Below are 26,498 nucleotides of genomic sequence, written 5' to 3' on the forward strand. Positions count from 1 at the left end.
GTCCCCGGCACTGAGCGCACGAGCATGACAACGCGTCGCATGCGTACTTTACACGCTGAAGCAGTGTTCGGGCACGACAGTAGATACTACAAAGGAGAACACACAACCATGATTACAACTACCAGTGGCGGCGGAGCTGTCGCTTGATCGCTTCGTACGCCGCTTTTGTCTCTGTCCGTCCCGGCTCCAACTCTGCAAGGTACTGCTCTACAGCCTGGTCTATCCGGAAGACAGGGAAGTCGCCGCGGGCCGCAGCGGATTGCGGGCGTTTTGCCTCGTCGATCCAGTCCGTCAACAATACGGCAATGTCAGAGGAGATCGCCTGTACGTTCGCCTGCTCGTTGAACGGTGGTACCTGTAACCCCACCACCTTAAGGACTTGCTTGTCGGAATAGACGGCATGGAAACGTACCTGGGACTCGTACATCTCGTGCAAGATATCCCACACTTCTGGGTGTGGAACACCGCACTGCACTAGAATGCGCGGTGCCCATCCGTACGGCAAATCGCCCTTGTGGGCGAGTGCGAAGCGGACGAGAAGCGATGCGATGTGTTCTGATAGCAGAGATGAGTAGCGTTTCTCCTTTAAAGGACGTGAAACATACGTAGGGGGAAGGCACCGTCGGAGGGGTAGTATCGCTGCCCAAGGGGTATGACTTTCGACACAATGCGATCTGCGGCAACCTTTGGCTCGGCATCCTCGGTTGCTGCTCGACAGCGTAAGCAGAAAGTCTAAGACTGAACGACGATGACTTGCCTTCCTCAAATATCCTGTTCCAGATGGGCCGCACGATGGCATCGTCGCGGTGCTGGGAGACATGGAGGATGAGGAGCTTGATGAGAGGCAGATCGAGAGGCTCCGCCCAGAGCTGGTACAGCTGCAGACATCAAGCGTCAGTGACACGCAGCTATTCTGGAAGTGGGCTTTCCATACCTCGGTGATGTTGTACAGACGCAACGACAGGGCCTTGAACCGCTCTACGACGTCAGGCTCATGCTGACGGGGTAGCAGTGTGTTGTACAATTCGAGCTGAACTTGGGCAACCTCCAGCTTCTCTTCGAGATCGGTGAGGAAGGCGATCGCCGTCTCGTGCCGTCCACCAACGGACACTGGGTGCGACTTCGCGTTGCCCACAGCAAGGGTAAGATACTCGAGCCGCATGTCGAGAGAGAGGTTGAAGCTAGGGCCAGTCAGCAAGATAAAGTCCGGCTGCTGACGGAGTGACTTACTCGGTGGACTCTGCCAATATAGCAAGAACCTCCGCAGCACGAAGAGGTTGACCGTCCTTGACGTAGAATTGCCATAGCAGCTGGAACTTCGCGACTGTCACAGGCTCTCGTCGCAGGTGGGCCTCGAGGTATGCAGGACGCATCTATCGAAAATACATATCAGTTAGATGCACATGCATGAAGAGATACCGACTGCCTCACCTCCAGAAGTTCGTCTGCCATTCCCCGCTCGATGAGCCAATCGTACAACGTCGAGTGGAACATCTCGTCCTCGCTCGCAAACGCCAGCTCATACGCATGTCCCCTGACAGTCTCTGGGTCGTCCGAGGCGCTTGGCTTGCTGGACGTACTTCGCTCTTCGAACACCGAGAGCGAGTCCAACACGAGCTCATAGCAGTGCGTCCGTCGCTCCCAGAATTGTGCACGCGAGTCCGACGCAGGGCAACCAGCAGTCCAATATTCCTGACCCTGGAGGTCGGTATCGAACGCTTGCGCACAATGCAAAGGAAGCTCCACAGCGCCTTCAATCCAAGTTAGACATGTTTATCACCGCACGATGATCGGGACCTCAACGCACCCTTGGCATAGTTCAGTTGTTGGTAGTCACCGCAGATTTCGCGCAGCTTCTCAAACTCCAGATTGCGAGCACCCTTCATGAACAGCCTGCAAAAGAGGCTCGACGTCGTGACAAATCGTGATAAATGTGTATACACACCTCAGGGACTCCCCAAGCCATGTTTGGCGCTCCATGGGGTTTCGGGTCTCGACAGCTCTGCGAATATTCTCCCGTGCCTGCGTGACCAAGGTAAGCGCATTGAGACATCGCGATCGATACGCGGACACCTACCTTGTACAACATAACGTCATCCGTGCTGCAGAACGAGCCGCATCGTTGTTGCAGGACCTCGCTGATAGTATCAACCTGCATGCAGATTAGTACTTGGCTTGTTGCAGCGACGCAGGAGCGACCTACGCTGATCTGCTGGCCAATCTGCTGGTTGATGATCACGTTCACGAGCGCGCGAGAAGCGGTGACGCCCTTGTCCACCGTGATGAGATCCTCGAACGTCAAAGAACTGACAAGTTTCTGGATCTCGGGGTCGCAGCTGGGGCGAATGTAAGCAACGTTTGCGAATCGTAGATAGTGCACGTACTGTGATATCAACTCGCCCAGTCTGTGGTCGCTCAAGAGCAAGATGAAGGATATGGCCTCAATTGTCCGACCAAGCAAGCTTAAAAGCTGAGAGACGGAACTTTGCTCCGCCTGCCGGGATTCAGTCACAGAACAAGCCATATGCGACAAACATAAACTAACCTTCCATGCCTCTTGCTCGTTCGCAGTTGCCGATCGAGCTCCTGTATGGTCGCCGGGTGCTGAATGGAATAGGTATGGATTGGTATCCAAAAGTTCCTTGAGGGCAAACAAATTCTTCTGCGCAATGACCAGGATATCATCCGGGACGCCAAGCTCTTGCAGTCCATTCGCGCTGCAGCCCATGTCAACGCGAATACATATGATGAAGCGCTGGAGGTGGGTCGCACCCTGCATTGGTGAGTTTCACCTTCCAGAAGGGGCGTACGAGTCTCGCGAAGTACAGCGCAAGCCCTTCCCGTCGCCCGCTGAAGGTGGCCGTACCTGAACTCTCGCCTACAACCAAAACTTAGAACGCGAAAAGGAGCTGCAAAGAGGGTAACGAAAACTTACTGGTGCCGTACGTCACCCGCTCGGCCCAAGTCGGGCGTTCACCGAAGTCGTAGAACGCCTGTCTTGCGACAGCCGCCAGCTCCGAGCTCACCTGGCTCATAGAACCGAGCGGAGACTGCTCCATGGGGTCCAGGAAAGTATTGCCGCTGGCAATCGCTAAGAGCATGGCGCATGTTTGGTCGCGACCGTAGCTGTCCGGAGCTTAGTCTGTTGCACGAGAGAATAGTAAGATGTGCGGAAATACCTATCACGAAGATCTATCAGTGACTGAGCATTGCCTTCCACCTGGTACTCTTCAATGGCGTCCTTGAGTGCATCCACAGCCCGTCGCTTTGCGACCCAGTGCAGCCCACCATTTGTGAGGATGATGTACTGTCTTGCCGGTTCGGAGAACTGGGTTGCGAGCTCGTTGGTGATCAGGGGCGCAGGGGTATTGGCAGGAGCAGTCGTAGTCATGGAGTACTTCGAGCGCGGAACTGGTGCTATGCCCCAAGTCACTCCTGGTATGGGAACGAGGGTTGCACGTTCCGTGAGCGGGATTCGGTTGGCTGCTTGAGTCGGAGCGCCGTATGCATGGCTTACATACTGTGGTTGAGGTTGCTGCACCTGAGGCCCGCGAACCTGTCCAAGAGAGCCGATCTGTGTTAGGTCCGGAGCCATGCAGAGCAAGTAATCGGTATCTGCAACGTCTCCTCGTTGCACAGCAAGCGTGATGCCGAGGTCATAGGAGGTATATTCCAAAACCTTGATGATGCAAGGCCGAGAAGGTGGCTGTTGCTGGCCTTGGCCCAGACCATAAGCCCCTTGTCCTTCACGGTACAGTTTCGACTGTTCATCCGGATGGATCAAGTTGGGCGGGGGAAGGCGGACATGAGCCAGAGATAGACTGCGGAAGCCCGGAGCAGCAGAGGTATTCCAGCCGTACGTCGATCCAGGAGAGAAATACAAGCGCACGCCGTTGGTGGTGATTGCCACTAGCTGGACGCCAGAGCGCGACTCGCTCGGCTCGATCACATGCAGGGCGGTGATGCTGAAGTTCTGAGGCGTCAATGCAGGCGATCCCGGAACCTTGTCCTGGGTCGCTTTGTACAGGTTCGAGATGGTCTGCAGATGTTGAACGTGCTTGTCGCCGTTTGTCCGCCATACAGAGATGGTGTTCCTTGCCGTCAGAGAATAGAAGCAATTCCTGGCTGGGTCGGAGACGAGGGACACGATCCTGTCTGCAATACGATCAGACTTAGCTGCCGCAGGACGCTACAGAACGTACCGTCCGCATTGGAAGCGCTAATACGCGGAAGTAGACTCTGCACGCCACCGACCGAATGGTTGATGAGCTGCACCCGCTTGCCAAACCAGCCTTCTTTCTCCTGGTAATGAAGCTCGTAGAGATTCCCGTCCTGGGAGCCGGCCATGAATATACGGCCGTCGGGTGTCCCGACCACATCGGACATCTCTACGTCGCAAGCGATAGACATGTCTGTCGCGTACATCTTGATCTCCTTGCGCGTCTGACCATTTGGTCCTGGTACGGGCGTCGTGGACACACCAATGAGCAGTACGGTGATGGGAGTACATATCACCAAGAGTGTGGTGATCTCGTCAATGAAGACGCCACTTTTGGGTTTAACGAGCGCGACGTGGGTGATTACGTCGGGTTGGTCCACAAATGAGCTCAGCTCCTGGCTATACGAGGCGTTAGTATGGCGCGTAGACATCAATTGAGACGGCGCACCCATCCACATAGTCCCAAAGGAACAAGTTGCGGTCAATGGCGATCCAGACGCGGTCAATTTCCGGAAACAATCCCATATGCGTGGCGAGGTTGGTGGCTGCGCCACATTGAGTGGGTGCGCGTACTTGAGATGTTTCCGGCGAAACTTACAGGTGTAATATTGCCACAAGCTCTCGGGGATTCCTATGTGTCTCCTCTTCTGGAATGGCGCGCGATGATCATCGGGGAATACAGTGTACGACGCGGACGATGGCGTCCCGGCTACCAGCGGGGTCAGCCTATATGCGCAAGACATGCACGAGCTGCACACTCACATATCATATCACCCAAGTCAGGAATTATCTGGGAATCTTTCACCAGTTGCTCCTGGAGGACCCGGCTGCCCGCCTGGAGAGCGGGGAGGTCGAGGACGACAACTGGCTTCGACGCGCCTTGCGCCTGTCGTAGCTTGCTCCCGCTGACGGACGCGAGCAGGGGCCCCGACGACGACGAGGCCGCGAAATTTCGCTGGTCGGCCGTGGAGGATAGAAAGGCCATGAGTGGGGAGGCCGCAGGCGGTGGTGGCGGGGGAGAGCAAGACTTGAACAATTCCTCTGAGCTCGAGCGCGGCCCCGATCACGCGTCATACGCGCGCGCGACTTTTTGTTTTCTGCCCTCGCGCACCCCGCGCTGCCTTGTCTTTCCCCTTCGCCGTCGCCACACAACGCCCGCTATTGTCGACATCGATTGGCAATGTCCGAAAGCGCAGGACCGTCCACGCCGTCCCGGAAGCGGTCTCGCTGGGACACCGACGACAACACCGCGGAGTCTCCGCCACCCATCCCAATTCCAAAGCGTCGCACCAAGCCGAAGCCTACGCGGTCCGACGCATCCCACACACCAGAGCATACAGGAACGCCAGTACAGTCATTGCAATCTCAGAGCGGCACACCACGTCCGCGGCCATTACACAGTCGATACGTCCCTCCAAGGACCGCCCATCCGCCACTTCTCCCTTCGCGTTCAGTATACTGCTACGAGAGACTCAACGCGATCGAGGAAGGGTCTTACGGCGTAGTCTTCAGGGCACGAGACAAACAAACCGGGGACATCGTTGCGCTCAAGAAGTTGAAGCTCGACGAGGAGAAGCATGGATTTCCCATCACCGCTCTACGGGAAGTCAACGCGCTCATGGTGTGCAGACATGAGAATGTGGTCGGAATCCGCGAAGTGGTAGTCGGCGACACCTTAACGCAGTGCGTACCTCCAGTACAAGTCCTCTTCGCCCCCATTGACGATCCTGCAGGGTGTTCATCGTGATGGACTTCATAGAGCATGACCTCAAAACGCTACTGAGCGTCATGCCCTCGCCGTTCCTCCAGTCCGAAGTCAAGACCCTCCTGCTCCAGCTGCTCTCCGCCATCGCCTACTGCCACGAACGCTGGATCCTGCACCGCGACCTGAAGACGAGCAACCTGCTCATGAACAACCGCGGCACGATCAAGGTCGCCGACTTCGGGCTCGCGCGGCGCTACGGCGACCCCGTCGGCGTCGGCGGCCTCACGCAGCTCGTCGTCACGCTCTGGTACCGGTATGTGCGCCCGCCCCCGCGTCTCCGCCCGTGTCCACACTTTCACCGGCCCCCCTCCGCGTCCCCGCGTGCAGCGCGCCCGAGATCCTCCTCGGCGCAACGACCTACTCGACCGCGGTCGACATGTGGTCCGTCGGCTGCATCTTCGCGGAGCTGCTCCTCAACGAGCCGCTCTTCCAGGCGAAGGGCGAAATCGAGATGATCTCCATGATCTTCAAGCTGCTCGGCCCGCCGACGAGCCAGTCGTGGCCCGACTTCAACGCCCTGCCGCTGGCTAAGAGTATCACCCTCCCAGCGCCTCATCCTCCACAGCTCAGGCAGAAGTTTCCGTATATCACGAGTGCAGGATTGGACCTCATGTCGCGTCTGCTTGCGTATGATCCCGAGGACAGGATCACGGCAGACGAAGCTCTGAAGCATCCATACTTCAGGTACATTTGCGGTCCGACATGCTGAAAGTTGAGCTAGCGTTGACCCTACCCTCAGCGAGTCCCCGTTGCCGAAGCACCCCGATCTCTTTGGGTCGTTCCCTTCCGCTGCTGCTGGGGAGAAGTAAGTGGCCCACGTTGTGCGAGCTGGAATGTGGCTGACGAGTTTTATGTAGGCGAAGGAAACCAGACAGCCCGTCGGCTCCCGCCCGCGCTGCAGACTACAAGCTTCTCACTGAGTTCGACTGAGCCTGCATCGTGTTGGCCTTGTGATAGTATATGTATGTACTCAGAGCGTCGTGAATTGGCACAAGGCTCCCGAGAATCATCGTGTTAGGTAGAGCGAGTACAATAGTTATACAACATCCAGCGCACTACAGAATACCCTAGTACTGAGATACAAGCCATCAAGGCCATTACACGAGTGGGGGCTCTTCGTCGTCTGGTAGCGCGTTGAGGACCTCCCGCATCTTCTTGAAGCGATTCCTCGTGCGTGCCGCATCACCGCACTTGTCGTAGTACTCCTTCACCTCTTCGATGAGGAACCGGAACTCCATCGCGATGTCGCGCACGGCCTGGTCGATGACATGCAGGCCGTTGGTCGTACTCGGGTCTTCCGGTGGGCTGCAAAACGAGACCACAGGTCACCCACATGCACCAACACAGATACATTCTGACAAACCTCGTCTTCTGACGCTTGCTGGCCTCTTCTTCCTCGTCGACGAGCTTCCGCTTCGCCCAGGCAGGGGCAGGGCCGTTGCCCTCCCGGACCTGCCACTCGACCTCGTCGTCTTCCATCTCCTCCTCGCGCGCATTCTGGCGTGCGATCTCCGCGCTCATCGGTCCGGACGTGGGCACCGACATGTGCTGGAAAACCGGCGCTGGAGGTTGGTATACGACCGGGTTAAACGTGTCGCCCGGCCCACCGACCGAGCTCATGACGCCAGTCATAGCAGGCAGGGGCATGGGCACCGTGTACGTCTCCATAGAGTGCACGCCCGACGGCCCCGGGAGAGGCGTGGTGGCTTCTCCTACACCAGTGCCGTTAAGCAGCGCATCTGCGAGCACGTCGCCGTTCGCGTTGCCGTTCGCGGTGGAGTTGCGCGCCGACTTCTTCCTGGTGCGCTTGGGCTTCTCCTCGGGCTTGCGCACATAGCCGTACTGGCCCTTCTCGCCGTGCGCGGGCTTCTTCTGCTCGACGATCTCGGCAATCTTGGCGTCGAGGCGCGTCGCGTTCTTCTTGTACCGCTCGCGCCATGATTGCCATGTGTGTCGGGTGACCCAAGAGTATTCAGGATCGGTGGCTCCCTGCAACAGGATCAGCGTGGAGCATCTGTACGAGTTAAAAGTGCCTACCATCTCGCAGAGTTGTTGATACAAGCGGTTGCCGGTTCTGCCACCAGTCTCTTTGTACGGGATCTTGGCAGCGATCCAGTCGCAGAGGTGCTGTTCATCATCTCGCGAGAACTGCGTCCGTCTGCGATCGAGACACTATCAGCTTCACAGTCCTCGCTCGCACAGCGCGCATACTCACTCCTCTCCTGGGCGCCGCCCACCAGGGTTCTTGTACACAACAGGGGTGTAGATGACTTGCCCCTTGTCGATGCATCTCTTCACCCACAGGTACGACTCGACGTACTTCTCCGCTTCACCTTGGTACGTCTTCACCAGGTGGTTGAATATATCCGTGTTCGGATCCGCAAGAATGACCCGCGCGGATTGTGCGGACGCCGTCGGATCCCCGCCAGAGTGCTACCAAGTGCCCGTAAGCGCATCGCCCCACAACACAGCGACCCCGCCCGCGGCCCTCGCGCTCCACATACCACAACATAGACCGCAGACCTCCCCCATCGCCGCATGCTAGGGACCGCGCAAACTGTGCGAAGTGATACTGATACTCACCATGATGCGCGCGCTTAGCGCCGTCCGGGCGTTCACGTTCGCGATGCTCGAGTCGATGTGCATGCGGATGGGCTGGCCGTCGTGGATGAAGATCTGCTTGAGGAGCATGCCCGAGACCTTGCACGCCTCGACGTAGGTGTACGGCACGAAGTAGCGTTCGGGGCGGTCGGGGGTGGACCAGCAGAGGCGCAGGCGCTCCTCCTCTGCCGTGCCCGGTTGGACGAGCACGAAGCCCGCGCGCGGCACCTTGGGTTCGACGCGCCCGCCTAGGGACTGCCCACGGATTTCGCGCGATTCAGTCGTGAGGGGGTAGGGACTGTAGGGGGAGACGCACCGCGATGGTCTCGCAGACCTCTGCCTGGATCTCCTGAGGGATATCCTTCTGGATGAAGAACTTGATGGCCATGCCGTTCGCATCTTGGAAGATAGGCTGGTACAGTATGGAGGTTAGCTTGCTCAGGCCGCGCTCGAGCTCGAGGGCGATGGGGATGGACTGACCATGTTGCAGGAGGGGGCAAGGGGCAGGCTCGTGCACGAGGGGAGGTAACCTTGTGCGAGGGTTAGAGTTTGGTTATGTAACGGCTGGGTTAGGGTTGTTTAAACCCCAGAGACGCCCGTGCCGTGCAGCCACTCACCGGGCCACTTGGTCGTCCTCAGCCGCGGGGGAACGCGAAGTTCGCGCCATCTGCGGCCACCGCGCATTTCCGTGTCAGACGTACAGGTACTGGGAGAGTTGCTTGGGCACTGCAATCGAGAAGTAGATTTATGGATACATGGGGAGCTACGTAAGGTCATAAAGCCAATGGCATCAAGGGAGAACCTTTCCGGGGTTCATGATCCCATTGGGATCGAACAAAGCCTTGACCTTCTTCATCCACTCAATACTCGTCGCGTTCTTCGAATACTGAAGCGCATGCGTCTTCATCACGCCAATGCCGTGTTCGGCAGATATAGAGCCCTTGTACGAAGCTAGCAAGCAGTCAGTCAGAGTGCAAAAGCACCGTGGCAGCCGCGAGCCCCACTCACCGACAAGTTCGTACACAAAGGGCTCGAGTGCTGCCTCGATCTCTGGTGTGTAGGCTTCCGCGACGATGTTCAAGTGGAGGTTACCTGCAGTTGATTATGAGCGCCGTAGCATATAACCAACCTCAAGACAGCTTACCGTCTCCGACGTGACCGTACCCGACGACGTACTTCACGGCCTTTTCGTGCAAAACACCTTGCTGCCGCAAGTGCTCCCTGGTCTTGTCGACGACTTCCTGGAACTTGTCGAGCGGAACCGAGATGTCGTACTTGTACGCCTTGCCCTCCTTCGAAACCGCCTCGGTGAGGCCCTCCCGGATTGCCCAGAGTGCAGAGAACTGAGCAGGTGACGACGCCAGTACACCTGTGTTGATCAACGGCTCTTCGGCCTCCATGAGGCTCTCGAGCAGGTTGTTCAGTTTCTACGCCGGGTAAGTAACGTGATTGCGGTCACTATCCGGGAGACACGCACCTCCTCGTCGTGCTCTCGCTTACCGCCGCTCGTCTCCACGAGAACGAAGCATGCGGCGCCCTCGACCTCCGAGGGGTCCAAAGCACGGCCCTGGCCATGCTTCACAGCGAGGTCATAGACGGTCCTGTCCATGAACTCGAACGCGGACAGAATCTCGGACAGTTGGCGCTTCGTTTCCTTGTAAAGCGGCAGGACGTTCTCAAACTTCGGCAGGGCGAGCATGACGTTGTTGGACGCCTGGGGCGCCGGGGCGGCGAGTATTGAAACACCAGTGACGACACCGAGAGTGCCTTCTGCGCCGATGAATAGTTGCTTCAGGTCATAGCCTGTACATTGGATTTGTAAATTCGGACGGTAAGTGAGCATGTGACAGGACTGACCGGTATTGTCCTTTCGTAATGAGGTAAGCTGATCCAGGATGGTGCCATCGGGAAGGACGACTTCGAGGCCGAGGACAGAGCCGTGCAGCGACCCGTAGCGGAGTAGCCGAAGTCCGCCGGCATTCGTGGAAACGTTTCCGCCTATTTGACAACTTTACACGGTCCTTCGTTAGCATGACCATCGACGAGGTTATTGACTTGCCCCTACCTGCCCTTCGCACCGAGATCCAAAGGCACAATGTGATTGTGCGGTGTGAGGTAGTCTGACAGGGACTGCAGGATGCAGCCAGCATCCGCAACCAAGATGCCTGTGATGGACAGCTTGAATAAATGTATAGAGCGGACATGCGATACTTCACTCACCGGAGACATCGTCGAAGGACCGGACTTTGGTCATGTTGGAAAGACTGAGGACAAGCTCGTCCTTTATTGGGACGCCTCCACCGACAAGGCCGGTGTTCCCGCCCTGGGGGACGAGGCCTATCCGGCGCTGGTTGCACCACTTGACGATCTCGCTGACCTCCTGTGTGGTGCGGGGCTTGAGGACGGTCGTCGACTTGCCGTGGTACTTGTTCATCCAGTCATTGTTGAACGGCTCCAGCTCGGCGACGGGGGTCGCACTGGGAGATAGAGTGGAGAGGATGGCGGAGGAGGGCAGAATTTTGGCGAAGTGCGCCAGGTCCTCCTCTGTCACCGTGTTGAGGCCGCTGAGGGCGGCGGCGGGGGAGTGCGACCAGCGGCGGGGCGCAGCGCAGTACACACGCCGCGCGAGCTGGCGGGAGAGCATGGTGGTGGTGGTGGGGGAGTACGGTCAAGGGCGGGTGTAGCGGGAGAGAGCAGCCTCCCGCGAGTCCGCTATAGCACACGATCGCACGTGACGGAGTATCGCGCGAACGCGACGCGTTTCTGCGGGCCGGCGCCATTTCCCGCTTGTAGCTTGCCTCCACTCGCTCCTCGGTACCAATGTGCTGACCTGCTCCGCCCTCTCGACGCCGCCAGTATACCCTCGCCGGGTGCAGCGAACGCGCTACGTCATCGGCAGAGCGCCAGGGCCACCGCCCTCAGCGTCCTTCACTCGTCTCCTTCGATCGTCGCTCTTGCCCGCGCTCTCTCGCCGCTCTCGCCGGGCTCTCTCTGCGTTTTCGACCGTTTGACGCTCTTCTTCAGCGCTCTTCAGCCGTGTCCCCGCCTCTCGCGATCTCGCAGTGGCCGCACCCTCCCGCCCTCCCGCCCTCTCGCTCACGGCTGCCCCCGCCCGCATCCCGCCCTGTATCCTCCGGCGACCAGTATAGTATAGTACAGATCGCGCTGAATGGGTGCCAGGTTCAATGCTACCTCGTCCCGACCCCCCGTCCGCCCGCAGCGGCTTGTTTACTGAACGTCTTCACTGTATATCGCTAATACCAGTCTTCTCGCGCACGCCATCGACCACTTCGTACAGCATGGATTGACCGTATACGTTCCCTGCCCGTCCTCCCGAAATCTCGCGCGGCAGAGCTGAAAACCCCAAGAGATACCGCCCGGATACTGCTTTCCTCGAAATCGCTCAACACCACTTGCGGACGCTGACACTCACTGGCCGTGATCGTAACTCGCCTTTTTTATGCGGGTCATACGGTATCATCGTTCGCACCAGGGCGCCGCATGCGCCTCTCGAAGCTGCGCTCTCTGTGCGCGAATGACACCCCGCGCCCGTCTTCCGTCCCGCCTCGCCCGCCTCCTCCACATCCGGCGCGGGCGCGATTTGCACCGTAGCGGAGGTACACCCGTCTACGTCCATCAGGTGAATTCTCTGCGTGCGGCCACAGAAACCCCGCTCACAGTGTCCGATGTTTAGCGCGCCCGCACAGTCAATCTCGACGAGCCGCCGCTTCGAGCTTTGCGCGGACGGTATAAACCACGCGTTTAGTGCATATACCCCGTGCGGACATGCTATGTACAGCGCGCACGCCAGCTAGCGGAACTGCGGGCTGGGCGAGGTCGGCACCCGAGCCTGTCGGGCACACTCAAGACCCTCTCGCTCCAACCGTGTACTGCGACACCCTCTCTCCCCAGTTGCTGGAGACGCTCGTAGTGCTCAGGCAAAGACGCCAGCGATCGCACGAACGTGCCGCGAACGTTCTCCGCCGCGTACATCGTGGACTTGGCGGGGACTCGCCGCAGCGTCCGGCCGGTCCACCTCCGCCGTTCGTGTGTTGCCCCTCGGCGTTGTGGCGCGGCATGGTGTGTAAGGGAGCGATCTCGCGTCAGGTGAGTTATGAGTCCCATCGGATAGGAATTGCGCTGACGACGGTCGATTTATTGTGTCTTCAAGGTAAGAAAATCGCATAATCGACGCTACAGTCGCTAATTCACGCTTTTACCGTGATATCTGGCTACACTACGCCCCGCTCAACCACGTCCAACACACAGAACCGCGGGGAAACACGGGCAGGAACTGCCTCGAACTGGAGAACGAGCGCCCCTCGCCCGGACTCCCGAGGCCGCCCAACTCTCCCCAGACGCCCAGTAGTCGTATAAACACCGCCACCCCGCCCTCCCGCTGCTGTAGGAACCGTTCGCGCGCGCGCCCCGTGTCTGAAAGCGGCGGTACCGTCGGGCACATTCCCGGCAAGACGACGGCGCCACGGCTCGAATACCTACCCGGTGACCTCCCATCCACGACGCATAGCTCCTGCGCACCAGGATGCATGCCCTCCGTGCGTCCCAGCGCGATGCGAGTCAAACTGAAATCGCTCACCGACGCGTCTTTTCATAGCGTAGGCGCCCGTCGCCGATCCTCGTCCTCGCTTTCTGGTGGGCAAAAGGAGTCGCGTCAGTGCATGCTGCAGCGCGTTACAACAGGTCTCTGGAGCTTACAGACATGCGCAGACGACGCTCGAACTACACGGGCAGGGTCCGCGTCGTCGACCGGCACCAACGGCCACGGACCTCCGCCGTCGAACTCGAAGACGACGCCTCGGATCCAGCACCTGCACACGAAGGTCAGCGAAGCGCTCTACAATGTCACAGACAGCACTGACCCCACAGCAGCAACACAGGCCGCAGCCAGCGCGTCCACAACGTGCAGCGACGGACGGAAGACACGAGACGACGACGACGGCACAAGACGAGCAGAGGCAGGACGGGACGAGGACACGACGGAACCCACCCCCGTCCGCCGCGCCCTTTATGCGCGCGACCAGGCGCACGGACCACCGCCGCCCGAGCCTCCCCAGCCGCGGCGCAGCCTGGCCTCCCGTGCAGGCGCCTTCACGCATCTCCGCCGCCGCCTTACCCCCAAAACCGAAATTCCGAAGCGAAGCGGCGGCCCTGCACGCCATCCCGCCGCGTTCGCGGTTCGTCTTCGATTGGCGGTGCCCATCCGGTCGCCTGGGCACCCGGTCGCGTCCTGTGCGACGGCGGCCGCGGAGGGTCTGCACGCTGCCTCTGGCGGAGGTCGCCCCGTGTACCGGCCCCCGCTCTCGCGAATAGATGTCGTTGACCGGCTCGTTGCCGGTCGAGTTGCCTGCCCTGCGCGTCCTGAGCCCGCTCTGGGAAGTGGCAGCGGCCGATGCAGAGCCTGCAGCCACACCGTTGAGACGACGCCTGAGCACCCGCACACGGGAGAAGACAAGGCCGTGCACGCCTCAAGAACTGCTCCGCGCGCCGCAGACGACCCAAGACAGCACGATCCGCTCGTTCGGCGCCGCGTTCGCGTGTCTTCGCGCCGTCCACACCGTGTCTCCGCCTCTGTGCGCCCGCCGCCGCAATCGCCGTTCCCACCTCAATATTGCTCTGGCGGCCGTCGCACATACGGCGATACACATCCGCGCAGCCCCGTGGACCGATTCCGCACCGTCTCCGCGCTCTCCGCGAAGAACACGCTACGGTTCTCGTCCGTTTCGGGCCCAGGAGCACGGAAATCCGCGTGTCCCGACCCGGCCCTGCGTCCTGGCGGCGCACCCTTCCGCATACGCGACGTCCTGCAACCCCTGCGCCTTCTCGCGGCGCTTTCGAGCGCGCACGGATGGTCCGAACATCGCGATTTCGGTGCGATTTCGGTGCCCCGCCTGCACCCCCGCCCTAAATCGATGCTCGCGCCCAAGGTTCGCCGCGGCAGCCTTCGAAAACACGACTACGAGGACCGTTGGACCGTTTCGCATGCGCCTGGAACGCTCCCGGAGCCCCGCGCGGAGATGAAATGTGCGTCGATTTCGGCGATTTTCATTGCATTTCGGAGACAAACACACAGAATTTCGTCTACCGATAGATGTTCGCCCCCGGCCGCGCCGTAGTTCTGCACGTGCGTCGCTACGACTGTTCGCAACCGCCCTGCATTGCTTCGCGGCGCGTCTGGATGGTTTTAATTTCGCACTTTTGCGCAGTCTCGGTTTTTGGTCGGCGGGGGCCATATACGATAGTCGACTTTTCGTGCTGGTTTCGGCGCGGACGGCTTCGAAACCGCGATGGGGTATGTACATACACTGCGGTGCACACATCCTGAACGTTTTCCGTGTCCTGTGTGCAGGTCTCGTCTGACATTGTCGGTTTCGGGCCCTCTGTACACAAAATTACAGAAATACATCCGCCCCGCCCCGTCCGAACGTCGTACCGCAGTGTGCTTTTGCCCGTACGCTGCTGCGAGCCGCCGCCCCTCGCCTGCGCCGTCTCAGGGTGCGTGGGTACGTTTCGGAGCTCGCAATGTCTGCCCCATCAAGGTGAGTTCACACATTATGCCGGCCCTCTCGCCTCGACACGGGATGGAGCGCATTTTTGCGCCATGGCGTGTGCGTCCCCCGCGTCGTATGCGAACACGACGGTTCAATCGGGTTCGCGCAAATTTCTGTGCGGTCACAACGATCTGTCCTCAGTCCCCAGGACGATGGATTTCGGTGTGCGGCCGCCGTAAAGCCATTGCGTACCCTCCGCGTCGCTCAAGCGCTGATTTGCGTTTATTCTCGCAGGCAGCTCTGACATCCAGCATGCGCCGACCACCGGCCCTCGCCTGCTCACACTCCATTCTGCGGACTTGGCACCCAGACACCAGTCGAGGCGGATACCAGGCACCCGGGATGCGGCTGGTCGCTGGTAAGAAACACTCAATTTGTCTCGCTCCGTGTTTGATGCTGATGTATTCGCTGCACGATATGCAGGTGGTCCGCCTCTGCAGGTCCCTCGCGCACTGCTCGCGGTGTCTGCCTGCCACCTGCAGCCGTTTGCCACCGGCTGCGTCGGGATACGAGCTGAAGGCGGCGCACTCGTGCGTGGGCAGCACGCCCGACTTGTACTTTTGTAACCTCAAAGCGGATACGAGCATCGAGCGGGGACCTCCCTGCGGGTGAAGCGCTGCTGCGGAGCGACAAGGAGATGTGCTCGAAACGCGGCCGTATTTCGACGCGCCGAACACCAAGTACGTACAAACCTCGGCACCCCGCCTTGGCTATTCCAGGGCCCCACTGGATTCCCGTTCTCGGGACACGCATGCCGTGAGTTCGTTCCACCACGCTGTCTCGCACTCTGACACCTGTCTCATATGCTACAGAGACACGGTTGTTTGCGGAACACCGTCGCGTCTGCTGCCCGATCGCGTACACAGGACGGCTGGAATCGACGATCGAGACCCACAGAGAGCCCGAGTCCAGGCATTGGACGAGGTGTGCACTCATGCGCTCCGCTCGACGATGTGCCACGCACACCCCTGTGACAGATCACGCAGGTACGTTCTCCCGAGCGTACCGCGGACATGCCAACAAGTAGGTGGTACCACACCTCGATGTGATCACCCAGGTATGTGCATGGTATTGCGGTGACATCCCAAATGTGTTGCCATGTCCAAGGGCTACTGCGTCGCATACATATGGTGTTGCAACGCCGCGGACCTACCGCGGCATGCATTGGCAACCCGCAAATAAGCTGCTTACAGCCGCTACCAGTGCTCGGTTATTCTGGCCCGACCCGATCATCTCGTACCCACGTTCCTGCCCATGCTGCACTCACATGCTGCCCTCCCGCCCATCCAGAGTGCAGACAGACCCGTGGGTGCGCTCACCGCTTGCTCGACTCCTGCCCGCCTCACTCGATGCTTGCCCCTGGACTTGGACAGCCTCTCTGTAAATACAATCACCTAGTAAATGTGTGCGTTTACGGCAGTACAGTGTGAGGGTGTCCCGATGCCGTTATCTGGCTTCTAGTTACTGTCGACTCATTTCGGCATTGGGTGATGTACCATTTTTATTGCCATGTGTACCGAGCGGTGTAGCAGCAAGTGTGCCATCTGCACTCGAAGATTTCGCATGTAGCATACTCTGCACCATTAGTTTTACTACTGACTCTGTCGCACTCGAGCAGCTGCCAAGACAGTGCCCGACTCGTCAGCCAGGTCTGGTGTAGCATGAGTCCCATGGATGCAACTGGGAACACAGGCAATCACGGCGGGCTATGATGGTGCACATCACAAATGCCGCCCGGCCTCACGCGGACGCGTAGACGGACACATCCCGTCGAGGCTGACTCGGATTCTATCGCTTCTGCGGGAGATGCCTCGGATGCGTTGCCCGCGGGCCGCGGCCGCCCTGCAAAATGTCATTACGACCGGCTGCAGCATACCACTGCAGCGGATGCACATTTGCACGAGACCTGGCAAGATTCACTTTGAGATTTGCACGAACAGACTTGTTACTCACCTGGGGCGCGGGTCGTCTGTCGGAGACTCATATGGGTCCTGTGCACGTCGTGCTCGCATCCTTCCCCTCTCGCGTGCACACGGAGTCCCTCGTATACTCACCTCTCCGCTGCACCATGTCGTCTGAGCTCACGGTTGTCACTTACGAGCCGCCGCGCGATGCCAAGATGCCAATGACTCCTCGCAATGCCTCCCGATACAAGATGCAAGCTGTCTTGAACGGGAAAGTTTGTCAGTATTTGGCTTGCCTGCGCTCGCGGCTGCAGAGTCCTTACCTTCTTGCAGACGACTTGTCTGATGGCAAGCTCACGCACATGCGGTACGCGCCCTCGTGCTATGCCAGCGAGATCGTCTCGAAGATCGGCCAGAAGATGGTTGGCTGGCCTGCGGACGTCCCGTTCACCGACCTGAGCGGCATCGGCGGCGGTGTTCGAACGCTCGACAACCTCCTCGCGCGGTGGAACTTGCCAGAGGGGCACCCGGAGAAGCTGCGCTTCGAGCCGGCCTCGCGCGAGGACCGGGAGAACGCCGCGCGCGACCCCGACAGCGTCCACCCCACGCCGCACTACCTGCCGGAGCTGAGAAGGAGGGCGGCTGCTGCGTCGAAGAGGGCTGCTGATAGCGCTGTCCCTTGCGACGTCCGCCACCCGGTCGACATGGGGTATGTCGGTACCGAGCTGACGTCCACGGCGCCGCCCGAGCCCAAGGCGCCTGGCAAGAGGCGGCAGCGGCGGGACACCGGGGGGCGGCGGCCACGGGCGTCGGATACGGAGACTCGCGTGCGAAGACGGCTGGAGAAGCGTGGGATCACGAGCATGGAGTGCGTGCTCCCAGGAGTGGACAAGGGTGCGGGTGGTGTGGGCGATGGGCGGGCGTCGAAGCGGCGGCGCTTGGAGGAGCTCCCGGTGGAGGACGCGATTACTAAGTTTGACTTTTCGGTGGACTTTGGTGGTACGCGCGCCGACCCTGACTCGGCGCCGATTGAGCCTGCATAGGACAGCGAGTACAAGACGGATCCGATCGCGTCGGCGCCGGACAGCCATTGGGACTGAGGCGGGCGGCACCGTTGGAGACTGCGCCAGCGCCCCGCGGGCTGCGTTCGAACTGGCTGGTGGACTGATTTACATTACATTTGTTATAATATTGCGATATGTCCTAGAACGGGGGTGAGACGCAGCACGGAGGAGCGCAGGAGTGAGGGACGGGCGATCACTGGCAGACGGTGGGCACTTCGGACTACACCCTGTGCTGGATTTGGCATTTTGATCGAGGCGAGGGTCCTCCTGCTGCCCGCGTTCGAAGCAGTTGGCACGTAAACCGCGCGGGATTGACCGAGTTTTGCTGGACCTGAATCTGGCGGTCTGGCGGCACCTCTGCGCAGCCGGCTGGACGCCAGCCGGCGGTCCACCCCAGTGAAACGGCCTAATCAGGGCTATACGATGGCTAGCCCCGCGCATCCCCGCTAGTCTATGAGCTCTCGCTTCACGTTGTCTCGCGGAGAACGGAGAAATCCGGTACATACCTACGTGGCCCCGCCGGGCTGTCTCCGCCTTGCGTCTTTCTTGCCCGCCCCCATCCACCTCTTTCTCGCGACCTTACCCCTGCCCGATGCCTCTCATCGCCCTGTCTCCATCCCTTCGTCAGCGCTCAGCGCGTCCTCGTGCTCTATCATTTGTGTTGCTCTCGCCTTCCGCAAACACGTCTCCCTCGGCCTCTCCGTGTTCTCTCCCACCACGAGCGCCCCCCTCTCGACGCCTGCTGCTTCTCGACACCGCCTGTGAGTCAGCACGAAGCGGATTTTTGCAGCAGAGACTCGCTAGGCTCCAGCAACAAGGACGACGGTAGTCGAGGTGAGTGCTTCCGAACCTATTTCCGAGTGCGACGTGGGGTGCGCCAGGCGGTGCGGGGGGCTCAGAGACGATGGTATGCCAGTGCGGCGGGGAGTAGCGCGAGAGGCCGAGTCTGGGACACGAGGAGATCGCGCGGGGAAATGCCACTCGAAAGGTCGTGGCCAGCATCGCTTGGCGACACGGATGTCCTGCTGGCAAGGTGAGCATGCGCGAGGAGCGTCCAGGGAGCTCACTCTCACATCCGTATATCAGAGGAGTGACGGCGCGACCGGCCGCGGACGCGGCGTCTGGGCATCGTGCGGGAGATCCACGTGGGAGGGCGATGGCGCGGATGCGATTCCGCATATCACGACGCTGGCGTAGTTCCATGCAGAAGGACGGGGCGCGCGAAGGCAAAAGAACGGGCTGTTAAAGGTAAGCACTCGTTGATACTTTGCGTACGCATTGCCTTCACTTACCACGGCGACGGTACACCCAAGCATTCTGACCAATACACGAGAGGGCTACGAGCGCCAGGCGGCGGGAAGAGGACGCGGACGCCATTCCGCGCCGGCGCCTCGCTGCAAATGGGATGGCGCTATCAGCCTGGACCGTCTACTCTAACGAGCCAGGTGCCCAGCACACCACTGGCAGCGGAGAGCACTGCAACACAACTGGTGAGTACATCTTTCCTCGCCGCGCACGGCAGATACTCACCGGGTACCTGTAGATGACGCTCAACGAGGTCGAGAGCAAGTCACTGAGTACGAGTCTACGACGCGAAGAGGATCTCGCTAGATGGGCCGCGGAGCGCGGGACCCGCGCATTCGGCAAACACAGGCAGTTCCCATCATCGAGGCTCCGGGGCCGCGAGCCAGAAGAGACGGCAGAGGGCAGACGAGACGGGGAGTGCCGGCGGGGAGTCGGGTGGATGGTGGCGGTGCGAAAGAGAGTGAGTCGTGCGATTCGCGGTTCGAGGTTCGCGGACGAGTTGTGGGTGCCGCGTGGGCGCCTAGGTGTGTGCCCTCCTTCTCTTGTCTCCCCACGACAGCGCGGTGGCCTTCTGCGGCAAGTGCTTCGTTCTGGAGGTCGCCTCAAGCTCACCAAGGCCGTTTGTGACACAGTATCCTCCGCGATTGTCTGAGTGTGCCCGGGAGCGGCTCGAATTCAATCTGGCTGGACTTGGGGCTCCCGGACTGCTCTCGACACTTGCACTCTCGACTTGGCGACCACACAACGACACAGACGTGTTTCGTTTCTCTCGTGCGCACTACACGACTATGGCATTGCTATTTCTGCGATTTCGGCGTTCCGCGGCTCTTGCCAGCATCACGGCGCTGGACTTGCCTCAGCCTGCGGTCCCTCGACACTGCCCATCTCGATTCCGAGCGACGTGGCGTCGCAGAGGCGCTCGAATCGCTTCCCGGGAAATATACGACGTTGGAAACACTCTGGGCACGATTCCGGCGTCGCAGGGCGTCTGCGAGATGCTAAGTATTAGACTCGCAGCCTCGGACTCACCCGCTCTCGGTTTCGCGACTGCGGCGCGACGAAGCAGCTGCATCCAGACACCATCCGCGGGAAGACACGACAGTGAGCTACTCGTGCGAGGAATTTCAGCGCCACAAGATCTCTGCGACGTGCGCGAGGCCAGTCCCGGGCCCTCGACTCTGCCGCTCGCGATTTCGCGATTTCGCGACGGCGCGACGACGCAGCCGCACCAAAGCGCACCATACTGCACGAGGAGACGCTGGGACACCCACGCGCTCAATTGCGGCGTTACAAGACTGCTGCGAGCCCTCAGAGGGCGGACTTTGCTCCCGCGAGCTGTCCCCGCCCTCTGCGCGGTTTCCGCCGGATTCTGGTACGACGTCGCGTCGCGCAGGCGCGTACTTGCTATGTGGCGTACGGAACGATACAGGGAGACTCGACGCGCGGGGTTTGGGCGTCCCCGGGGTGGAGGGGAGATGTTCCGATGGAGGGGCTCTCCCGATACTCTTCCCCCTCTCTAGCCCACATTTCTGCTCGCCCCGGCGCGAAACCTGTACCCTGTAGAGTACGAGTACGATACTATGCAATACGATGCGGTGTGCACGCCGAAAGCGCGATTTTGAGAGTTGAAGTCTGGTGCTCCCTCTCCTCCCCTCCCCCAAACGCCCTACTCTCCCAAAGACACCCACTCTCCAATAGACACCCACTGTGCTGCCAGAGTCCGTCGTTCTCCTCTCAGCCATCTCCACGTCCCCACGTGCACCCGCCAAGCACCCGCACCGCATGCCGCCCGCCGACCGGGATACCGCACGCCGTCCCTCCGCCATCACATCCACGCACACACAAGTCCCCCGCGCCGTGCGACGTCTGGGCCCACGACCGCCGCGCAAACACTCCCCGCAGTCCGTCTGTGTGCAAGCAAAAATATATTTCTTCCGTCTACGTACACACCCCGCCCCGCCCGCGCGAGCAGGCGCTGTTGCAGCCATGAGCGAGCCCACTCACCGACAAGCTCGTACACAAAGGGCTCGAGCGCTGCCTCGATCTCTGGTGTGTATGCTTCTGCGACGATGTTCAAGTGGAGGTTGCCTACAGTTTCGTATGAGCACCGCAGCATATAACCAACCTCAAGACAGCTTACCGTCTCCGACATGACCATACCCGACGACATACTTGACGGCCTTTTCATGCAGAACGCCTTGCTGCCGCAAGTGCTCCCTGGTCTTGTCGACGACTTCCTGGAACTTGTCGAGGGGAACCGAGATGTCGTACTTGTATGCCTTGCCCTCCTTCGACACCGCCTCGGTGAGGCCCTCCCGGATAGCCCAAAGTGCAGAGAACTGGGCAGGTGACGACGCCAGTACACCCGTGTTGATCAACGGCTCTTCAGCCTCCATGAGGCTCTCGAGCAGGTTGTTCAGTTTCTACTCGGGGTAAGCGATGTGATCGTGGTCGCTATTCCGGGAGACGCGCACCTCCTCGTCGTGCTCTCGCTTGCCACCGCTGGTCTCCACGAGAACGAAGCATGCGGCGCCCTCGACCTCCGAGGGGTCCAAAGCACGGCCCTGACCATGCTTCACAGCGAGGTCATAGACAGTCCTGTCCATGAACTCGAACGCGGACAGAATCTCGGACAGTTGGCGCTTCGTTTCCTTGTAAAGCGGCAGGACGTTCTCGAACTTCGGCAGGGCGAGCATGACGTTGTTGGACGCCTGAGGCGCGGGTGCGGCAAGGATCGAAACACCAGTGACGACACCGAGAGTACCCTCTGCGCCGATGAATAGTTGCTTCAGGTCATAGCCTGTGCAAGGGATATGTCAGTTCGGATGGTAACTGAGCATGTGACAGGACTGACCGGTATTGTCCTTTCGTAATGAGGTAAGCTGATCCAGGATGGTGCCATCGGGAAGCACGACTTCGAGGCCGAGGACAGAGCCGTGCAGCGACCCGTAGCGGAGTAGCCGAAGACCGCCGGCATTCGTGGAAACGTTTCCGCCTATTTGGCAGCTTTACACAGTCCTTCGTTAGCATGACCGTCGACGAAAATATCGACATACCCCTACCTGCCCTTCGCACCGAGGTCCAAAGGCACGATGTGATTGTGCGGTGTGAGGTAGTCTGACAGGGACTGCAGGATGCAGCCAGCATCCGCAACCAAGATGCCTGTAGCGGGCAGCTTGAATAAATGCAAGGAGCGGACATGCGATACTTCACTCACCTGAGACATCGTCAAATGACCGGACCTTGGTCATGTTGGAAAGACTGAGGACAAGCTCGTCCTTTATTGGGACGCCTCCACCGACAAGGCCGGTGTTCCCGCCCTGGGGGACGAGGCCTATCCGGCGCTGGTTGCACCACTTGACGATCTCGCTGACCTCCTGTGTGGTGCGGGGCTTGAGGACGGTCGTCGACTTGCCGTGGTACTTGTTCATCCAGTCATTGTTGAACGGCTCTAGCTCCGCGACGGGTGTCGCACTGGGAGATAGAGTGGAGAGGATGGCGGAGGAGGGCAGGATTTTGGCAAAGTGCGCCAGGTCCTCCTCGGTGACCGTGTTGAGGCCGCTGAGGGCCGCGGCGGGGGAGTGCGACCAGCGGCGGGGCGCAGCGCAGTACACACGCCGCGCGAGCTGGCGGGAGAGCATGCTGGTGGTGGTGGGGGTGTACGGTCAAGGGCGGGTGTAGCGGGAGAGGGAGCCTCCCGTGAGTCCGCTATAGCACACGATCGCACGTGACGGAGTATCGCGCGAACGCGACGCGTTTCTGCGGGCCGGCGCCATTTCGCGCTTGTAGCTTGCTGCCACTCTGCCGCGGTCGCTCCTCGGTACCAATGCGCTGACCTGCCCCGCCCTCTCGACCCTGCCCGTATACCCCTCCTCCTGGAGCCGTCGTCTCCTAGCCTCCCCAAGCCATGCCTGAGGTCATTGATGTCGATGCCATCCCCGACGACCCGGATCCGCCCTCAGACGACTCCGAAGTCGTCTTCACGGGCTTCAGGCGCGACGCCTTCAAGAGTAAGTTGCACAGCGACCAGCTCGACACAGACGGTGTCACGTACATTGGGTTCAAAGAAAGCCCTCTGCTTCCCGTGTGGAAGAACCCCCAACGTGCTACTCCGTCCGTCCCGACAACGACCGCCAACGTCCCACCTGTGAGTTTGTCATATTTCCCGCAGGCGTCACCGTTCATCTGAAAGCCAAACCACAAGGTTGCGGCCAATTCTCGCGCTGGTTCCGCGAAACGCGCGCCGTCCGCTTCGAAAGACGGACCTCCAGTCAAGCGCCACAAGCCATCCCCCAAGCCTTCCACAGCCAATCCCCACCTCAAACGACCCCACGCTGCGATACAGTCTAGCTCACGCATTGACGCAGACGTCATATCTATCAGTGACTCCGACTCCGAGCATGCGTCGGACTCGGACTGGAGCAGTGAGGACGAGCGGCCTAGAAAGGTACGTGCGCCGCGACTCTTCCACCGCTTAGTCTATAGGGTACCGTGAAGAATTGCTCCCTTTTTAACAGCTGTTTATTAACCGTGTTATTAACGTGTTAATCACTGTTAAAAAGTGGCGGGCATGAAAAGGCCTGTTAAAAAGCGTTAGAAATTGCAGGCGTATACATGCCGTTGCGGACGGTTGGGACGGTCTATCGGAGAGGTCAGATGCTTTCATGATGACTGAACAGCGTCGAGGACAACACGCACCGGGGGCCGCCGTCCGTGTAAAGCCCCGGTACACGTTGATCGCATGAAAATGTCTGGCCCAAAGTGGCACCCCTCTGCCTGAATGGACCATCCTGATCGTGTTCAGAAAATGACGAGAGAACCCTACACCGCTAGGACACCGTAGCTGACTAGTCTCTTCAGAGAATGGCATTTTCTAGGAATAGGCGACGACGCGACTTGGAAGATGACCCCGAAATCATAGCCCTAGCTCAGGGAATGGACGAAGTCATGGCCTTCGAGGCGTCGGCTGCGGAAAGGGCACTGCGGTCCCGCTCTCGTGAACGTCTTATATCGCGACAGGCGCAATCAAGCGTTATTGACTGGCCAGATGGCTTTCAGCCGTCACGAAGGCCCGGTCAATGGTCTGCAGTAAGAAGTGCTTTTTGCCGACGGACTACACTACCCTGACGCCATTTGCTTAGTGTCGGAATAGCATACGAACAAGCCTTCCCCGAACCAGACAATCGGCTTGGCAGAGGGACTTTTCTCATTGGATAGGTTTACGCCCCTCCGCGTCAATCTGGAGAGCTCCCGGCGGTCAGTGCGGTTCCCTCGCATCAATGACCCCGTGAGTAGGCACCTTACCCACCTCTCCGCCAGATATCAACACAATTGCACAAACTAGGGACATGATCGTCATGGCGAGCGCTGTCGCCGACGGAGCAGCAGAAGGTACGAATTGCGCACCGCTATTACTATCACCGTGCTTACAAGCAGCATAATAGATAATGCGGGACCATATAACCGTGACGGCGTTCTCGTCGTTTGGCCTAAACGGCACGATGGCTGGATGGATGACCAAGGTGTGTACAAAGTGAGAGGATGAACGGCAATTTCCTGACATGCAGATCACAGCGCAAACATTGGAAGCCCACAGTGAGATGTCTGCAGAGTCAGGTACGTAATCCTTTTCTTCCTACTGCGTCGTCTCAAATCTGAAGTGTGCGCTAGATAATCCTGCCAGACATCATTTCACCGTGAATGACATCGCTCTCGACCCGTCATGGTGCGCAAAATAATCACTTGAGATGCATCTTGAGTAAAGCAGCTCACATTGTGCTAGTCCCTCGTGTTTCGCATCCGCCGGCCGGGACAGGAAGGTGCTACGGTGGGAATGTGCGTCCGTACCAGAAGGCGAGCCGCCAGAGATGGTGGAACAAAGTATAACGTCTCATTCTTGTAAATGCAAACAAGGGCTGACGACCTTTCCGTGCAGTTGAGTGCGAGGACAACCCCGAGGTCATTATGTATCGTCCAGGAACCTCAACGTTAGCCATCCAGTGCGACAACGGGTACGAGCTTAGTCCGGATTCGCCGCCTATCCGTCGGCAAGATGCTGATTTTCAACTGTAGTTGTGTTTATCTACACGCGGATGGGTCTACCAGTAAATTTGAGATTGTGCGCGCCATTCGCGGCCACTTCACTGCGGGGATGGCGTGGGGCGCGCACGCTTCCAGTAACTATCTCTTCGCCTCCTCAGCATCCCCAACCGATGGGACTGGACACCACAAGATGTTCGACGTCGCCCACAACAAGCTGGTGGTCGAGTTCGACGCCAAGAGGGAAGCCTGCAGCACGCTCGCATTGGATGCTTCCGGCAAGTGTCCCCTTCCATCTCGCATCCCGCCCCTCCTTCCTAACACTCGAAACTTACACAGGCGAGCGGCTGTTCATAGCCACCGAAGGCCCCGAGACGACCTTCAACCTCCGCCAATTCGACGTGCGCGCCCGCCTGCGCAAGCCCGTGCAGACCGTCGCGCTCGAGCCGTTCGCAGACATCACAGACAAAGCCGCTATGGACATCAACTCGCTCTCGCTCAGCGCGGATGGGCTGTACCTCGCCGCGGGGCGCACGGACAACTGGGTCGACGTGTACGACGCGCGCGCGCTCGGGCGCGGGCCGCTGCACGCCTTCGCGCACGAGGAGAGCGACAAGCCGGACCGGCGCGCGATGTACGGGATCGTGAAGACGGAGTGGGTGGCCGGGGCGCCGTATGGCGTCGGGCTGGTGAGCGGGGGCGCGGACGGTATGGCTGGTCTTGTGTGTGGAGAGTAGGCTTTGGGTGCTGACTTGTATGGATGTGCAGGCTGTGTCAGGCTGTGGGACGTGCGGCGGTCGTCGGACGATCCTCATAATGGGACTGTGCTCGTCAAGTGCGACAACGACGTGAGCACGTTCGCGTTGGGCGACGTGTACAAGGGCGAGGCGCCGCTCATCGTGTACGTCGGTTCACTTGAAGATTCTGTGCTGAAATACTCACGGGCTGTATCCAGAGGCGTGTGTTCCGGGAAGGTGACCGTCCTCGAACACACCAATGCTCCATATTGGGAATGACTCTACACGTACTATA

The 26,498-nt window shown here is 59.7% G+C and overlaps 9 protein-coding genes across 9 annotated transcripts; 4 read left to right on the forward strand and 5 right to left on the reverse strand.

Annotated features, from left to right (window-relative positions):
• Positions 1–81: 81 nt before the first annotated feature.
• Positions 82–5,204, reverse strand: TRAVEDRAFT_159402 (nucleoporin; the record flags this gene model as incomplete). The annotated part of the gene is made up of 20 exons (XM_008034902.1): positions 82–355; positions 413–555; positions 606–707; positions 740–878; positions 935–1,181; positions 1,231–1,373; positions 1,432–1,751; positions 1,808–1,893; positions 1,946–2,022; positions 2,078–2,152; positions 2,204–2,336; positions 2,385–2,494; positions 2,546–2,717; positions 2,773–2,878; positions 2,936–3,126; positions 3,180–4,155; positions 4,203–4,618; positions 4,668–4,764; positions 4,818–4,928; positions 4,976–5,204. The coding sequence occupies 20 exons, from the start codon at positions 5,202–5,204 to the stop codon at positions 119–121; spliced, it is 4,110 nt and encodes a 1,369-aa protein (XP_008033093.1). The 3' UTR covers positions 82–118.
• A 131-nt stretch (positions 5,205–5,335) lies between these two features.
• On the forward strand, positions 5,336–8,581 carry TRAVEDRAFT_139942 (Pkinase-domain-containing protein). The gene is made up of 9 exons (XM_008034903.1): positions 5,336–5,902; positions 5,953–6,237; positions 6,312–6,668; positions 6,724–6,789; positions 6,842–7,289; positions 7,348–7,973; positions 8,022–8,142; positions 8,200–8,417; positions 8,568–8,581. Exons 1-5 carry the CDS (start codon positions 5,400–5,402, stop codon positions 6,912–6,914), a joined length of 1,284 nt encoding a protein of 427 aa, XP_008033094.1. The 5' UTR covers positions 5,336–5,399; the 3' UTR covers positions 6,915–7,289; positions 7,348–7,973; positions 8,022–8,142; positions 8,200–8,417; positions 8,568–8,581.
• A 712-nt stretch (positions 8,582–9,293) lies between these two features.
• TRAVEDRAFT_159410 (FAD-binding domain-containing protein) lies at positions 9,294–11,241 on the reverse strand. Its single transcript, XM_008034904.1, has 7 exons — positions 10,806–11,241; positions 10,651–10,750; positions 10,443–10,594; positions 10,063–10,388; positions 9,730–10,012; positions 9,594–9,677; positions 9,294–9,536 (listed from the first exon to the last, which is right to left on the reverse strand). The coding sequence occupies exons 1-7, from the start codon at positions 11,227–11,229 to the stop codon at positions 9,376–9,378; spliced, it is 1,530 nt and encodes a 509-aa protein (XP_008033095.1). The 5' UTR covers positions 11,230–11,241; the 3' UTR covers positions 9,294–9,375.
• Positions 11,242–12,201: 960 nt separating this feature from the next.
• On the reverse strand, positions 12,202–12,827 carry TRAVEDRAFT_25840 (uncharacterized protein). Its single transcript, XM_008033678.1, has 3 exons — positions 12,757–12,827; positions 12,280–12,692; positions 12,202–12,225 (listed from the first exon to the last, which is right to left on the reverse strand). Exon 2 carries the CDS (start codon positions 12,662–12,664, stop codon positions 12,449–12,451), a length of 216 nt encoding a protein of 71 aa, XP_008031869.1. The 5' UTR covers positions 12,665–12,692; positions 12,757–12,827; the 3' UTR covers positions 12,202–12,225; positions 12,280–12,448.
• A 478-nt stretch (positions 12,828–13,305) lies between these two features.
• Positions 13,306–15,671, forward strand: TRAVEDRAFT_42192 (uncharacterized protein; the record flags this gene model as incomplete). The annotated part of the gene is made up of 4 exons (XM_008034003.1): positions 13,306–13,426; positions 13,476–14,627; positions 15,389–15,512; positions 15,578–15,671. The coding sequence occupies 4 exons, from the start codon at positions 13,306–13,308 to the stop codon at positions 15,669–15,671; spliced, it is 1,491 nt and encodes a 496-aa protein (XP_008032194.1).
• Positions 15,672–17,222: 1,551 nt separating this feature from the next.
• On the forward strand, positions 17,223–18,101 carry TRAVEDRAFT_42193 (uncharacterized protein; the record flags this gene model as incomplete). The annotated part of the gene is made up of 2 exons (XM_008034004.1): positions 17,223–17,337; positions 17,392–18,101. 2 exons carry the CDS (start codon positions 17,223–17,225, stop codon positions 18,099–18,101), a joined length of 825 nt encoding a protein of 274 aa, XP_008032195.1.
• A 286-nt stretch (positions 18,102–18,387) lies between these two features.
• On the reverse strand, positions 18,388–20,235 carry TRAVEDRAFT_25841 (uncharacterized protein). Its single transcript, XM_008033679.1, has 6 exons — positions 20,060–20,235; positions 19,653–19,951; positions 19,436–19,598; positions 19,209–19,370; positions 18,629–19,155; positions 18,388–18,549 (listed from the first exon to the last, which is right to left on the reverse strand). The coding sequence occupies exons 4-5, from the start codon at positions 19,249–19,251 to the stop codon at positions 18,923–18,925; spliced, it is 276 nt and encodes a 91-aa protein (XP_008031870.1). The 5' UTR covers positions 19,252–19,370; positions 19,436–19,598; positions 19,653–19,951; positions 20,060–20,235; the 3' UTR covers positions 18,388–18,549; positions 18,629–18,922.
• Positions 20,236–21,553: 1,318 nt separating this feature from the next.
• Positions 21,554–23,068, reverse strand: TRAVEDRAFT_16748 (FAD-binding domain-containing protein; the record flags this gene model as incomplete). The annotated part of the gene is made up of 5 exons (XM_008033559.1): positions 21,554–21,850; positions 21,902–22,227; positions 22,282–22,433; positions 22,490–22,589; positions 22,645–23,068. The coding sequence occupies 5 exons, from the start codon at positions 23,066–23,068 to the stop codon at positions 21,554–21,556; spliced, it is 1,299 nt and encodes a 432-aa protein (XP_008031750.1).
• A 2,411-nt stretch (positions 23,069–25,479) lies between these two features.
• Positions 25,480–26,482, forward strand: TRAVEDRAFT_111056 (uncharacterized protein; the record flags this gene model as incomplete). The annotated part of the gene is made up of 3 exons (XM_008034905.1): positions 25,480–25,750; positions 25,806–26,174; positions 26,235–26,482. 3 exons carry the CDS (start codon positions 25,480–25,482, stop codon positions 26,480–26,482), a joined length of 888 nt encoding a protein of 295 aa, XP_008033096.1.
• Positions 26,483–26,498: the final 16 nt, after the last annotated feature.

This window comes from Trametes versicolor, assembly GCF_000271585.1.
Source record: "Trametes versicolor FP-101664 SS1 unplaced genomic scaffold TRAVEscaffold_1, whole genome shotgun sequence".
In the NCBI taxonomy this organism is placed as follows: Eukaryota; Fungi; Basidiomycota; class Agaricomycetes; order Polyporales; family Polyporaceae; genus Trametes; species Trametes versicolor.

What these genes read in the sequence shown, in the direction of transcription:
- TRAVEDRAFT_25840 (XM_008033678.1), bottom strand. Translation starts at nt 12,664, where the DNA reads ATGCCGCGCCACAACGCCGAGGGGCAACACACGAACGGCGGAGGTGGA.
- TRAVEDRAFT_25841 (XM_008033679.1), bottom strand. Translation starts at nt 19,251, where the DNA reads ATGCCCAGACGCCGCGTCCGCGGCCGGTCGCGCCGTCACTCCT. An exon ending in CCGGTCGCGCCGTCACTCCT is followed by an intron (nt 19,156 to 19,208) that starts CTGATATACGGA and finishes GCGCATGCTCAC; the next exon opens with CTTGCCAGCAGGACATCCGT.
- TRAVEDRAFT_159410 (XM_008034904.1), bottom strand. Translation starts at nt 11,229, where the DNA reads ATGCTCTCCCGCCAGCTCGCGCGGCGTGTGTACTGCGCTGCGCCCCGC. An exon ending in GATCTCGGTGCGAAGGGCAG is followed by an intron (nt 10,595 to 10,650) that starts GTAGGGGCAAGT and finishes GACCGTGTAAAG; the next exon opens with TTGTCAAATAGGCGGAAACG. An exon ending in ATTACGAAAGGACAATACCG is followed by an intron (nt 10,389 to 10,442) that starts GTCAGTCCTGTC and finishes TCCAATGTACAG; the next exon opens with GCTATGACCTGAAGCAACTA.
- TRAVEDRAFT_139942 (XM_008034903.1), top strand. Translation starts at nt 5,400, where the DNA reads ATGTCCGAAAGCGCAGGACCGTCCACGCCGTCCCGGAAGCGGTCTCGC. An exon ending in GTCGGCGACACCTTAACGCA is followed by an intron (nt 5,903 to 5,952) that starts GTGCGTACCTCC and finishes ACGATCCTGCAG; the next exon opens with GGTGTTCATCGTGATGGACT. An exon ending in CTGAAGCATCCATACTTCAG is followed by an intron (nt 6,669 to 6,723) that starts GTACATTTGCGG and finishes CCCTACCCTCAG; the next exon opens with CGAGTCCCCGTTGCCGAAGC.